Below are 15026 nucleotides of genomic sequence, written 5' to 3' on the forward strand. Positions count from 1 at the left end.
TGTTTCCTGGTTTGGTTCTTGACACTGGTAATGGCCTAACCCACATTTCAAATAAAAAAAAATGTTGCGGCTAACAATGGGAATCTTCTACTCTTCGTGACTTGATCTTGGTACATTTCATACCAAACTGGTATGGACACAGAAGACCAGCGTCAAATCCGCCCCATGTAATACCCCAGAGTGCAGCCGCGCAACACACAAAACATGTGACAACAGAGAGGTATGTCAGGTTAAGCGACCGTATGACGCAGCGTTTTTACAGCAACAGCTCGAGTTAGGCTATATCCGGTAACAGGTGTATTTCAGAATTTAGCTGTCACTTTTATCAATGCGAACAGGATAGAATAGGCTTGGAGTATCAAGGCTAATAAGCAAGATGAATGTAAGAAGAGTCGTTAAAACCGTCCTCAGTGTGGAGCAGGCTGAGGGTGTAGGCGCTCGTGTGCGCAGGAGTATCGGGAGAAAGGATGTAAGTTGCCCAGACAGCCAAATTCATTTGTGTTTTCTATTTTGGTTTTGATATAATTGAAGCAATAACATAATATATTCGCAAGTTAGTAACAGTCATGACAAACATGTTTTCTCTTCACAGCTTAAGAATTTAGACCCCTTTCTGATGTTAGATGAATTCCGTGTAAGCAAACCTGCCGGTTTTCCCGATCATCCACACAGAGGATTCGAAACCGTAAGACTTCGGTTTCTACTAGCATCTCACCAACTTGCCCCTGTCCTTTTTTCAGAAGTGCTAATGTCAAGCGCAAAGCATTACAGTTTCTGTTACTGCCAGCGGAGGGCACAAGTGATCAGCTCTGTAAAACAAAATGCGAGGATTGTCAACCTCATACAATAGCAGATCTTACATGACACGTCCAGTCTTACTGACTAGGCCTACTTCTTAATGAAATTCTCCTTCATCATAATAAATTGTGACTATAAATGCATAGAGGTGCCCTGACTACTGTCATGTAAGAGAGAGAGAGAGAGAGAGAGGGACAGAGAGAGCAAGAGAGAGAGTTTCTCATCAAGAACCAACTGCTTTCACTTAACAAATCTATGCAGTCATCAATTTCTGAATTGTTTAACCTTTAAAATATAAAAGGTTATGATATGACATGAAAGGTTAAGATATGACATTAAACACTGTGTTGTATCTTGAGGAATACTACTGAAATAGCATCTTCTCACATGGCATTGTCATTCACCTCTGACCTATATCAAATTGAATAACATAGCCTACGTTTGTATTTATGTCAGGAGATTCTAATGTTTTAACAATGGGAGAGCAGTGCCAAAAGGGTCATTCCACGTCAACCAGGGCCCACGCACTTAGGTCTTTTACCAGAGCCCGGCCAAAAACTCCAATAACATTTTTATCAAATTTGAGAGACGGCTATGACCATGCAGGATCATTCAGACCAAACGTGACGATTTTGCTACATACTATTCCTATTTATGTACCAGCATGCAAAATTTGAGCCTCCTACATGGTTTAGTTCTTGCGCTAAAGAGGCCAAACAAAATCAACACCCCCCCCCCCCCACACCCCCCCCCATAAAACTGGCTGTATCTAGGAAAGTATTGATTTTACATAAAAGTAATTTTACAGTGTGTCTCCTGGGTAACATAGGTACACCTGGTATTGTTTTCACAATTTTTTGAGACCTAAGTGTGTGGGCCCTGGTTGAATTGACGTGGAATGACCCAAAAGAAAAAAGAAAGAAAGAGTGTGTGTGAGAGAGAGAAAGAAGCCCGTGGCCCGTGCCAGACTTCCCAAAATGCAATGTCACAGGTGTGTTTGCTTGTGGTCACATGACGCTGAGATCACAGCTGCACTGGGAGATCACAGACTCCTCCCAGCTGGAGAGCGGCTGGCTGGCCAGAGACAGATGTTGACCTCTGACCTCCCTCACTGTCTTCTTCCTGTCAAGTGTCTCTTCTGCGTGGGAGAGAACATGTGACTTTTTGGTGCGGTCATCTGGCCTTGGTCCTCTAAAGCAAGGTCCACCATGAAAGTGCAAAGTTTCATGTGATAAACCTCAAAAGTAGAAGCTCCGTCATACAGAGGGGACTAACTACCACTCGTAGATTTAGCCTTTGCCTCTCCAGACCCCAGATGGCTGAGGTTCTGCTGTTTTTGCACTATGATAGCCCTTTGAGAGAGAGTTGGAGTTGAGGACATGTGTTTGGGTATTTAGTGAAACGCGTATGTTAGGTCCATTACATATTTAACTTACACATGTTGCTAAAGTACTTTATGTTCCATACGTGCCTTCTCCAGCTATGACATCATGTCCTGTTTGTCCCCCAGCTTTTAGATATACTCTGCCCTTTCACCCAGATAGCATACGTATATGGAGCTGACTTATGTCTGGACAGGGGGGGGGGGGGGGGGGGGGGCGCCTTTTTGTGAGCCTCTCTTCAAAATGTTTCTTGCTATTTCATGTTTCAGTTTTATTTGTATTTATTTGTTTTGTCCTTTTGTGTTGAGGACAGTACATTATTAATTAATTATAATATTATAATAATATAAGGGAATAAGGAAATTATTTCTTTCTTAGAAATCTTGTCATTCAGTCACATTTGTAATTTAATTTCTCAGGCTAAGGCTTGGACCACATGATTCATTGTCCTGATTTGTGTGCAGGTCACTTATCTCCTGAACGGCACTTCAGCGCATGAGGACTTCTGTGGCCACTATGGGAAACTGGAGGCAGGTGACCTCCAGGTATGTGTCATGTGTCAGGCGCTGGACTCCCACATCTTGGTGCAGGTGACCTCCAGGTATGTGTCATGTGTCAGGCGCTGGACTCCCACATCTTGGTGCAGGTGACCTCCAGGTATGTGTCATGTGTCAGGCGCTGGACTCCCACATCTTGGTGCAGGTGACCTCCAGGTATGTGTCATGTGTCAGGCGCTGGACTCCCACATCTTGGTGCAGGTGACCTCCAGGTATGTGTCATGTGTCAGGCGCTGGACTCCCATATGTTGGTGCAGGTGACCTCCAGGTATGTGTCATGTGTCAGGCGCTGGACTCCCACATCTTAGTGCAGGTGACCTCCAGGTATGTGTCATGTGTCAGGCGCTGGATTCCCACATCTTACTGCAGGTGACCTCCAGGTGTGTGTCATGTGTCAGGCGCTGGACTCCCACATCTTAGTGCAGGTGACCTCCAGGGGTGTGTCAGGGGTTCGACTCCCACATCTTAGTGCAGGTGACCTCCAGGTGTGTGTCATGTGTCAGGCGCTGGACTCCCACATCTTACTGCAGGTGACCTCTAGGTGTGTGTCATGTGTCCGGCGTTCGACTTCAACATCTTAGTGCAGGTGACCTCCAGGTGTGTCTTGTGTCAGGCACTGGACTCCCACATCTTAGTGCAGGTGACCTCCAGGTGTGACCTACTTCAACCTCTCAAGTGAAAAAAAGTGCATCCACTCGAGGCTCTCTCACACACACACACACATGCACCCACACACTCATACAAGCAGCTAGACTTAATGAGAGATCATGTCTGCTGGCTATTTCCTGTGTTTTCACTGTTGTAAAGCTGTTTTCCCTTGTCCCTGGTCAATGAGGGGAGGTTTTAATGGGCTCTAGACGTCTGTAGTCCTCTGCCCCGTTGCCACTGCACTACCCCGAGGCTGGCGGGTTCCCTCTCGCACACACACGCAAAAATCTGGCCCTGACTGGACAGGGCCGATGAAACAGGGTGTTAAAACCTGCTGACAAGGCCCTGGCTTCTTCTTCGGTTACCCTAGCGACTGCGCCTAGCGAAGGCGGGCTCCCTGTGATGCCTCTCAGCCTGTAGAGAAGAGGGTGGAAATTTCCATTAAGTACAAGGAGTGGGGGAGACACGAGACTCGCAGGGCTATTATGTTGTAGTGATTCATTGTGCCCTGTGAGTTGCACTCTCTCAGAAATGTGTAAATGAAGGAGTTACTTTGCTTTTGTTGTCCTTATGGTTAGGGGTCCAGCACAATTGCTCAAGTTACGGCATCTCTGTGTAGTTTTATGTGCAACGTAATTATTTTACAGAGGACTCCAATGCAACAGGGCTTACAGTCATTAGCCTTTGAAAGATGCCTGTGTCTGTTTGTGTTTTATGTGTACCTGGCTATGTTAGTGAGGTGGCTTGGTGGAACAAAATTTCACATCTTTCTATAAAGCTGATGATATATGAGGCAACTTTTTGAGCAATGTTGCTGGGCACTGTTCCTCATTATTGTAGTTCTGGCATGTTCCTGTTGAGACTGGGCAACAAATGTATTTGCTGGAGAACTTTAATCATCAGTAGGAAAATTGTCATGATCATGCAATCAGAATGAATGGAACTGGTTGCTCAGCAACATTGCTCAAAAAGTTAGAGAGAATTTTTGGTAACACTGTCTATGAACCCAGGGTCCATAAGGTATTATAAACACATTAATAAAGTAAAGTATTTGACCCTGAATTTTCATATCAGGGTCAACCTTGATGGCTACACCTCATTATTTGATACTGACTCAAATAGCAGGACAACGTGATGGTGACAATGGGGCTTGGGGGCTGGTTATCAATGGCTGGATTAAATGTTGGTGACGCGTCAACAGTGCTTTTGCTAACAGGACAACTAGCATAGCATGGCGAGGGGTAAAAGAGCCAGCAGTTTAGATCCACTACATAGCAGTTCTAGGGTTCTTACCGCTATGCATACGTGGTTTCTTAGTGTTAGTATCCAGAATGAAAAAAATCTGATTGGTGCACACTTACCAGTTGAGTGAGGACATATTGCCTTTGTCTTTAGACCTTTTGCTTTGGCATGGTGTTCTGCATGAGGTCTAATATTGCAGCTCCAAGTAAGCAGCCAAATCTTTGTTTTCTCCAAGTCAACATTGCTTTGCCATATTGCAAGGGGAACAGTCCCAAAAGAATGGGATCAGATCTTCTTCTCTCTCTGTTAAACAAACAGGCATCCATGACTCTGATTCCTTAGTCCATACTTAGACCTGTGTAAAAAGATGAATGGTTGGGTTTCTTTTATTTTGACCATTTCCTACATTGTGAAACAATGCTGAAGACATAAATTATATTCAGTAGCACTTTCATAAACCAGCCTTCATTGCTGTGTTCCCATTTGTCCCAAAAAATGTATTTCTGATATGGAATGATAAAAAGCATAAAGCGTAAAAACATATTACTTATATGTTATTACATATTACAAGTCTGTATCTGTAATGCACTATTAACACTTTTGGGGGAATGAAGTATTCATAATGCCTTGTCATGGTTGACATAAGCCTATATTACCAATCACACATAGTTGTGACTGCACTCAAGACTTAGGGCTGTTTCAGACTGGGTGCGTGGCGTGAACTGTTGATACTTGACTTGCCATTGCCAAAACAGAAGGCATGTAATTTATTGTATAGCCTAAAATAAACTATTATCATTAGGCTCATGATAGGCCTACAGCCATTTGTAATGTTCAATTTGCTACAGCCGAACAAGTGGGTTCTAGAGTTAAGGTTAGGCTGAATATCTTTTCATTAAAGCTATTTGTAACTAACAATGTAGAAATCAGCGAACTTTGGATTGTATTGCTCACCCTTTTCCATGATGTGCTAGGCTATTTTCTCTTTGTCGAACTTGTATTGCAAACATATACGAGAGACTGCACAACGCAGTTAACGGGCTGCTGTTCACTTGTCATTTTGGATGTGAGCTAAGATTGGACATAGCAACAGTTAGGTGGTATAGTGTGAACATGAAGAAAACTGAGGCCCCATCAGAGCTGAAGTGCACCAGAAAGAGATCTGAATCCTCTTCCAAATGAAGTTACTCAGGTTACACAGGTTACTCAGATTTTTTGTGTCCCTTTTGTTTTCTTCTCTTTCGTTTTGGTCTTCTTTCTGGTCCCCTGTTAGTGGACTGAGTTCGGTTCTTTTAAAAGGAACTATATGTGAAAATGCCCTTATAGCCTACAATGCTATATAAAGATTTTTTAACCTCATCATTGCTATTATCAAGAGATCAAAGAAGGTTAATAATATTCTGTGAAACTTCAAGTTGTAGATAGTATCACATAATACGTTATGTGTGAAGTCATGGATATGTATATATATATACTATGTCAGTAATCACAAGGCTTTATAAATGCTTTATAACCCTACAATAAAAATACAAAATATATTTGTGTTTATGTGAGTAAACAACTGAGCAAGTTTCATGGTGATATCTATTAGTTAACATTTGTGTCCTATTCACCTGTAGTGATCGCCTTTTGATCAAATGTGTTTTTGTGCTCTGGTGGGAAATTTCAAAATCTCTGTCGGGCTCCCAGGCTGAAATCATTCAGTAGGTCCTAAAGAAGTCTCATGTAAAGGTTGGTGCTTTCATCCACCCGGTAACGTTATTGTTGAATATGTGCACTAAGCCACCCTGCTATGTGTTTGTGTGTGCCCTTTGCAGTGGATGACCGCTGGGCGAGGGGTGGTCCATGCCGAGATGCCCATATCCGAAGAGCCCATCCACGGCCTTCAACTCTGGGTGAATCTAAAGAGGGACCACAAGATGGTGGAGCCGCAGTACCAGGAGTTGAAAGCATGTGACATTCTCAGGCCCAGCAGAGATGGCGTCACAGTGGCCGTCATCTCAGGGGAGGCTCTGGGAGCGAAGGTGCGTTTACAGTGTACTGGGAATAGGGAGTTTACAGCAAACTCAGTTCTAATATCAGTTACTCCTGTTGTATGCCCATGATTGTATTGTTACAAATAGTGAAATTGTAATGTCAATTTTGAAAAAAAAAAACATTTACAGGTAATTACTTCTACATACCACCATCCATGTATATCGATCAGGGTCCCTCACAGTACTGTTGTTTTTGAGAGGATTCAGAATTATTACACAGTTCATCAAGTCCCTACTTGCAGGTGCATCTACTTGCAGGTGTGTCCTGGCTTACAGTGTACTAGAGTAATGTTTGGTGCATTCCTGAATTTCCCCTTGGGGATCAATAAAGTATCTATCTATCTATCTATCTATCTATCTATCTATCTATCTATCTATCTATCTATCATTAGAACTAGTCTACAGTCTCTCTTTCAGACAGGCTTGCTGTAATATTCCAGGGAACCCAAAACCATCTGATTTACGCTTTGACATTTGAATCAACCACGTAAATGACGCCCACTACTACGTCCTCTCGCGCCTGTCTGGCTAGATAAACGCAGGAAATGAGGAGCAGACTTCTCCGGAGACGATGCCTTTCGTCTCCTGTTTAGTTAGGCGGCGAGCTGTTTTCCCTTTAATGTCAAAAGGGTTGGATTGGGTTACTTTAGGGCAGTCCGTGGCATCCTAATGAAGACCATAGGGTGTGATGTAGGCCAGGCAGGCAGTGCTTTCCTCACAACCAACGCTGGCTGTCGCTGTGCAGATCGGCATGCTGCAGCTGGACTGTCTCACAGCTCTTCCTGACCATGAGAGATGGGGGTTGGCGAGGCCTTGCGATGACTGAAGTGTTTGGCATCCGTCGCTGCGTATCTGGTGGGGAAGAGAGAGGCGTGTAGTGTAGAAGGGCGGCTATGCGAGTATGAACGCCAACTCGTCCTGCTGCATCGCCTCTTTTTCACCTCCGTCTCTCCTCCCTCTCTCTCTCTCTCTCTCTCTCTCTCTCTCTCTCTCTCTCTCTCTCGTTCTCCCCTGTGCTCTTTCCATTTTCAGTCCAAGGTCTACACGCGCACGCCCACCATCTATCTTGATTTCAAGCTAAAGCAAGGCGCGCAGCATGTGCAGCCAATACCCACAGGTAAGACCAATCACACTCCAGACACTCATTTAAATGACTCGCCAAAGAGCAAAGTCTTAAGTCTTAAGATCATTTCATACCTTAGCAAAATCCGAAGTACACACACAGATAAATCAGCTCAGTGCTGCCATATGCCACATCATAGCTATAGTTTAAGTCAAGTCAAGTCAAGTCAAGTCAAGTCAAGTTTATTTATATAGCGCATTTCATACACAGAGATCATTCAATGTGCTTTACATAAACAAAACCAAATAATAATAACAAATAAAAGCATAGAAGGGCAATATAGTCAAAGAATAGTTCAAAAGGTAAAGATCATAATAAAAAGACAAAATAAAAGACACAAGGTAGAATAATTTTCAAGACAAATTCAGAAATTATAACTCAATGAGCAGAAAGCAGCTGAGAACAGTTTGGTCTTAGATTTTAAACTGGCTACAGTTGGGGTCTTTTCAATGTCATCCGAAAGTTGGTTTAAAGTCAATTCTGTGACTTACTGGAAGCCAGTGCAGGGACTTAAGAATTGGAGTAATGTGGTCAGTTCTTTTAGTTTTTGTGAGAACCCTAGCTGCTGCATTTTGTATCACCTAAAGCTGTTTGATAGTCTTCTTAGGAAGGCCTGTGAAAAGTCTGTTGCAGTAATCAACCCTGCTGGAGATAAATGCATGAATGAGTTTTTCTAAATCATCTTTTGACATCAGCCCTCTAAGTTTTATATTTTTGAGGTGGTAAAAAGCTGATTTAGTTATCGCTTTCATGTGGCTTTTGAAATTTAGATCACTATCAATTAATACACCAAGATTTTTAACAGTATCCTTTGCTTTCAACTCTTTTTTTTATTAATCACCCACTATGTGGATATGCTCCTTGTTGACAGACTTTGCACTTTGTCATCAATTTAAATTAGGGCCCTCCATGTTGTTGTTAACTAGGCAACAAGGACTTGCTATACATTTGATATGTTCCCAAGTCCTCCGTTGCTATCCCAGTAATGATCACTTTTGTCAGGATATCTCAAATCAATGTGAATCCCCTTGAATTTCCCCTTGGGGATCAATAAAGTATCTATCTATCTATCTATCTATCTATCTATCTATCTATCTATCTAGTATAAAGTGAATGCACACACATCATCCAGATTGGGCTGCGCAATCAGGTGCTTCATAGCGGTCCGTCATGGTCCACAAAGACACCGGATGTATTGAAACTTTGGTCATTTTTTTGCACTTATAAAATACTGTCAAAATATCAAAGTCCCTGTTTGGTCATAAAGCTCTTGTAGTTGCACTCTTCTTCCTGCATTGGCCTAATATGGGACTGTGTCAGGGCAAGGAAGCTCATGAATCTTCATAACAGTGCACAGGAAGTCTGAAGTTTTTCACTGCACAAAGATTTCCAGCTGTAAATGTACATGGATAAATCATGCTCTCTCTCAGCTGTAAATGTACATGGATAAGCCATGCTCTCTCTGATAAGCCATGCTCTCTCTCAGCTGTAAATGTGCATGGATAAGCCATGCTCTCTCTCAACTGTAAATGTGCATGGATAAGCCATGCTCTCTCAGTTGTAAATGTGCATGGATAAGCCATGCTCTCTCTCAGTTGTAAATGTGCATGGATAAACCAGATGGATAAACCAGATCTCCATCCACTCCCCATCACACGCTCTCTTTTGTAATTTTATATGACATTTCCAACTCTTGTACAGCAATGAAAGTACAGTAGAAATAACGTGTGGCCTCCTGATGACGTAGCCAGTACCCATTCATCAGGTTATCCCAATCATCAACTGCATGAAATCATCACTGCATACCATACTTTAACTTTTGTACTGTTAATCTTCTTTTTGAAATATATTCAATATATACAAAATGATCAAAGAATCAAGGGTCAAAGAATATTACATAATGGCATCTGTAAACTATGTGATGCCCAAAGCTCTGCCCCAGAATGGTGATGAATGGGGTCATGCATTCACTGGCTGAGAGGGCCAGAGATTTGAGCATGGCTGTGGTTTAATGTCACATGGCAAGTCATAAATCCTCACAAAAAAGCCGGTGTGTGCTTGGACACACGCAATTGATTCATCCTGTTACATCACAGCATCGTAAAGGTCACTTCCCCAGAAGCAACAGAAGGCGTCCACTTTGCAAAGGGAATTACATTATAAATATCTGTATTGATAGTTTGGTTGGCCACAATCAGTGTGCATTGGTCACGGAAAATGTCAAGGGTTTCTTAAGGATGATGTACTGTAGTATAGTTCTCTGGGGTCTGGGATTAAGATATCAATGTGATTTTAAGGATGATGCACTGTAGTACAGTATAGTTCTGTGGGGTCTGGGATTAAGATATCAATGTGATTAAAATATGTTTTTCTCAATGTTTCTTTTAGGATGGACAGCCTTTATCTACACCCTCGCAGGGTCAGTGTGTGTTGGTGAGTGTTGCAGTTGGGGAGGTCATTTGCTGGTTTGCGTCTTTTTCTTTCACAACTACAAAGGCCTTGTTCTCTGTCAGCCAACATGGAATACTTTAGTTAACATTTCACAGTGGAATTAGCAGGTGTCTTTATTTGATTATTTTACTTGCTTCTTCTCCCTCTGTTGGAAATCTGACATTAAAGTTGAAGCCTCTTTGTGATCTCAGGCCAATGGCTACTCCCCAGCTTTGGAAAAGCCAAACCCTTGATGTTTTAATTTATGGTCACTATTTGATTATTTCCAGGTTTAAAATGGTTGGAAAAAACCCACTTTCAAAAAAAGGGACTAGCATTAGCCTCTAAAGAGCTGAGAATCTGTCCTCCATTTGAACTGCATCTAACACTTTACTGTTTTCTAATGGCCATAGCAGTGTTTCTGCATGTAGTGTTTGTTAATGTAAGCACACTCTATGGTGGGTATGAAAACACACTGGATGTTGGTGTTGACTGTGGTCAGCTGGGCTGGTTGTGCGCCATCCTGTTTAGTCTTGTTCCCCAGAAGTTGCGTTCTTCTCAGAGCTGAAAAAGTCCCTGATCCCAACATTGTAACATTCTGGTCTGGCCTAAATGAATCAAATATCTGAGGGAAACGAGCTGCGATGTCAGTCTGCACTGTCATGATCCCTTCTCTTCTCGCCTGGCATAACAACAAGCATTGTCTGTTTGTCTGGACATTCTGGGTCTGTCTCCATTTGAGAGTTTATGTCAACATGTTATTCTGACATATTCACCATTACCTTCCCTTCCCATCATCTTGCTGGTTGTGAATTGTTTTCCTATCAAGGAGCTCTAATAAAGCTCTAATGCTTTAGTAGACTTGTTTAGTAGACTGTTTTTTTCTATATGATTCTTCAGAATTTGGGCATGGGGGCCTAATTGTTTTCAGATGCCTCAAAAGGGAAAGCATTTCCATGGAAATGACGCCAGCTTTAAATTAAGAAGTCGCTGTATTAACATAATATGGCCTTGCATAAGCGCAACAGCAGCTGAACCCCATAAACAGAGCAGCCAGCACAACAAAGCTGGAGCGTTCAGGCGTTTGTGTTACACTGGGCACAGAAAGTCTGGAGACCGTTTGAGGAAGACGGCAAACATTATCTACCGCTTGTTTGTTGTGATTGTATTTTGAAGTGAACTGTGGTTTTCACATCATCGGTGGCCAGCAGTTAACAATAATCAGAATGGTATTCAAAGGGGAGCTCTTTTCCAAAATGATATATATATATGTATATATATATATATAAATGAATTTTCAGTGAAACTGTATTGTTATTCGATTTATCTTTACTCAATCAAAACAACAATTTTATTGATATTAGCTGAAATGCACAATTAAAGAAGATGACTTATTCATGTTTTTAAAATATAGCATTTTGGAAAAGAGCTCTTCACATACAATGGATAGAGACCTTAAGTACTGGCGTAAGGTGGACGGGCTATTTGACTTTGTATCAGCACTCATTTTACAATGTGATGTGCTTGTTTTCAGGTCCAACTGTAGACCAGCGGCGAATAGACCCCCATCACACAGCGGTACTTGAAGATGGAGATTTCATTCAAGTAGAGAATAAGGTGCTTAACAATCCAGTTTACTTTAACAGCAGGATATGGATTGTTCTAAAATGTATAAACAATTATACGTTAAACATAAAAAACAAAAATGTTTCAGCTGTAAAAGTACAGCTTGGTCTGCATATTTCCTCCCATTTCTGTTTTATAAGAGAAGAGAACAATACACATCAGACATGTCTCCCTTTCCCACAGGCAACAGAGGACTCCCATTTTATACTGATTGCTGGAGAACCCATCCATGAACCAGTGGTTCAACATGGTAGTGCCTTTAACTTAACACTCAGCCTAGTGTTGTTGTATTCATGGGAACTGTTTGGGCCTGTTCGGTTATTAAGTGACGATGCAATAAGTAAAGGATAATGGACGACACAGCGTTCAGTTCACAGAAAGAAATGCACGTTTCAGGTGGTAAAACGGCCCTGACGCGCCCGTGGAGGGGCTTTTACGCTTTTTCATAAGTGCATTTCTTTCTGTGAACCGAACGCCATGGGGTCCATTATTCCGCTTATACCACTGTTGCCATTTGCTGTAATAATTTAAATGTTTTAATAAGGGCTGTCAAAATAATACGTTAATTTCAATCAAGAACATGTTCTCTGCGATCAGTAAAGAATTTCTGTACCATTCTTTCACACAATCGCGTCACAGACGTACGTCACCTCCCATTTGGAGGTGCAAACAATTGGATTTTTGGTTATTTAACCATCAGTTAACTTCAAAACAGGCATTTTACTTTGGATAGACAATAGCAATACATCATAGGAGTGATTAACGTCAAAAAATCTAGACTGGAGTAACTCAACATTTGACACCTCCGATATGTGTAGTGTTCTAAAGACGTCAAATTGCTTTATCGTTATCGTTACCAAATTGATAGCCAAGGAGCCAGACGCTGGCTATAACAACTGTGCCTTCATTTTACAACTAAACACGAGAAAATACTTTTATAACCCTTGAGGCAGCTCCTTACTATGTGATCTTAAAGGCAATGCAGCGTGTTTGCACCTCCAAAAACATGGCGTACCTGGTTATCTCCCAAAAACGCCCTTAAAGGCCCAAAATACCCGTATGTTTGTGTGAAAGAATAGAAGTTCGTCAAGTCTATGTCACCTCAATGCAAAGCAACCCTGAGGTAGACTATGAGTAAGTGTCACCAGATTAGTAGTAGTCGTAAGGCTGCCTGTAACCAGACAGCAATATAGGTTTTAACCTGATTATTTAAGATTTAAGATTTAAGAGGCAGTGTAATCAATCAGTGTGGCAAAGGGGCTCAATCTTATCATTATAAATGTATTAAATATAATAGGCATAAGATCAAATCAATTGATACAATAAATTTACAGTTAAAATGTACACCGAATACAACACTGTATACAATAAATTAAAAGACAAGCCAATACAGCAGTCAGCAATACTGCCACCAGCCACCAGCAGCGCCAGGTACCCCACAGCAGTTCCACAATCCTAATCCTGCAAGCAGCAAGCAACAAGCGAGCAGGCCTAGCAGCTTCCGTGTTGGCCCAGCCTAGCCAAGCAGTCCCTCGCACGGCAATCCGCAAGTGGTCCAATAGCACAATACCGTCCCGTAATAGTCCTCCACCGGTCGTAATCGGCTCTCCTCCCCAATCACCGGCAGCGATGTAATCACTCCGCTAAAACAGAACAAGGCTTGGGCAGTGTGGAGTATACCAGGGTTCTAATGCACGTTACATTACCTTTGGTGAAAGGACACGATGGGGCTAAAATGTGTTATGTAGAGTTACCACAGTGCCACCAAAACATATTGATCTCAGTGGTGCATTTTGCCCATGTTCAGGGTGGAAAATAAAAAAGAAAGATTTGCATGTCAAGACAAGTCATCATGGATAATATAGAAACAAATATAAAAAAATGTATATATTCCCACAAGGTGTTAGGGTGCTCTGAAAATTAGAACCAAAATGATTTTTCAGACTTGTGGGTCTGCTGTTCAGACCCTGAAGGAATTTATTTTTTGTTCATTGCTTTTTGTGAGAGTGTTTCTACACTGTACTTATCTCAATAAGGAAAATAAACCAAGAGCCTATGTTGAGAACAAATATGTCTTCTGAAGGCCTAAACAGAGCCTAGCCAAAAACTCCAATAAAATGTTGATCAAATTTGAGGGACAGCTATGACCAAGCAGGATCATCCAGACCAAACGTGAGGATTTTGCTACATACTATTCCTATTTATGTACCAGCATGTAACATGTGAGCCTCCTATATGGTTTGGTTTAGTTCTTGCGCTATGGGCTTGTGAACTTTGACAAAAAAAAGAGGCAGAACAAAATCGACACCCCATTTTTGCAAACTTCCATATGAAGAACAGGACCTTTGATATATGGCCACATGATTGAGTGCAACTTAAACAATAATCGTTTTAATTTTAGAATCCTTATTAATGCCAAAATGTTACATTAATGAGTCCCTCTGTGTACTCGTAGCTTATGCCTAAGCTACTTCCTGGGGGAGTGGCTTGGTAGGGCAGCGAAGAGCAGTGAAGGGCAGGGAATTCTGGGAGTTGTTGGCTTTCATCCATATGAGCCAAAAGTACATTTTTGGCTTTTTCTCGGACAAGAAGGCACTGACTTCAATGATGACTCCATATTTCTACTACATAAATGACCCAATTTAAATACACATTCATCTTCCCAGCAGTGAAATGTTCCTTTAAAACACTGTAGCAGATTAAACCAGAGGTGCTGATGACACAGCAATGGGGAATAAGAAGTCATGTGATGTATTTGTCTCTACGCGAGTTTAAAACCGAGTTAAACTTTAAAAAGTGGCTAAGCTAGCGACAATTGCACCTTTATGTCTAGACCAGTATTTTGTGTGGCAGTGGGTGTTGATAGTGTTGATATGGACTGTTGATATGGACTGTTGTTATTTTTATCTGTAGGTCCGTTCGTCATGAACACTGAGGAGGAGATCACACAAGCTATCAGAGACTATCAAACGAAAACCAACGGATTTGAGAAGGCAAAGGCCTGGCAATCAAAAATTGCTCAGTAATTGCTTTATTCCCTGCAATGAGCACTCTAAAACGTCTGTGTAACCCTGCTGTGGGATTTTAAAGTGTGTGTATACTGCTGTCATCTCTCAAGCATTAAAATATTTATCAGAAGTGGTTTGTGCATTATCAGTATCAACATTTACAGTCAATCATTTCC

The 15026-nt window shown here is 41.7% G+C and overlaps 1 protein-coding gene across 1 annotated transcript; it reads left to right on the top strand.

Moving 5' to 3' along the window:
* The first annotated feature begins 138 nt into the window (after positions 1-138).
* On the top strand, positions 139-14980 carry pir (pirin). Its single transcript, XM_042080199.1, has 9 exons — positions 139-469; positions 593-685; positions 2645-2725; positions 6445-6651; positions 7696-7780; positions 10175-10219; positions 11751-11833; positions 12026-12092; positions 14756-14980. Exons 1-9 carry the CDS (start codon positions 377-379, stop codon positions 14866-14868), a joined length of 867 nt encoding a protein of 288 aa, XP_041936133.1. The 5' UTR covers positions 139-376; the 3' UTR covers positions 14869-14980.
* The last annotated feature ends 46 nt before the right edge of the window (positions 14981-15026 follow it).

Source organism: Alosa sapidissima, chromosome 23 (assembly GCF_018492685.1).
Source record: "Alosa sapidissima isolate fAloSap1 chromosome 23, fAloSap1.pri, whole genome shotgun sequence".
Lineage (NCBI taxonomy): Eukaryota > Metazoa > Chordata > Actinopteri > Clupeiformes > Clupeidae > Alosa > Alosa sapidissima.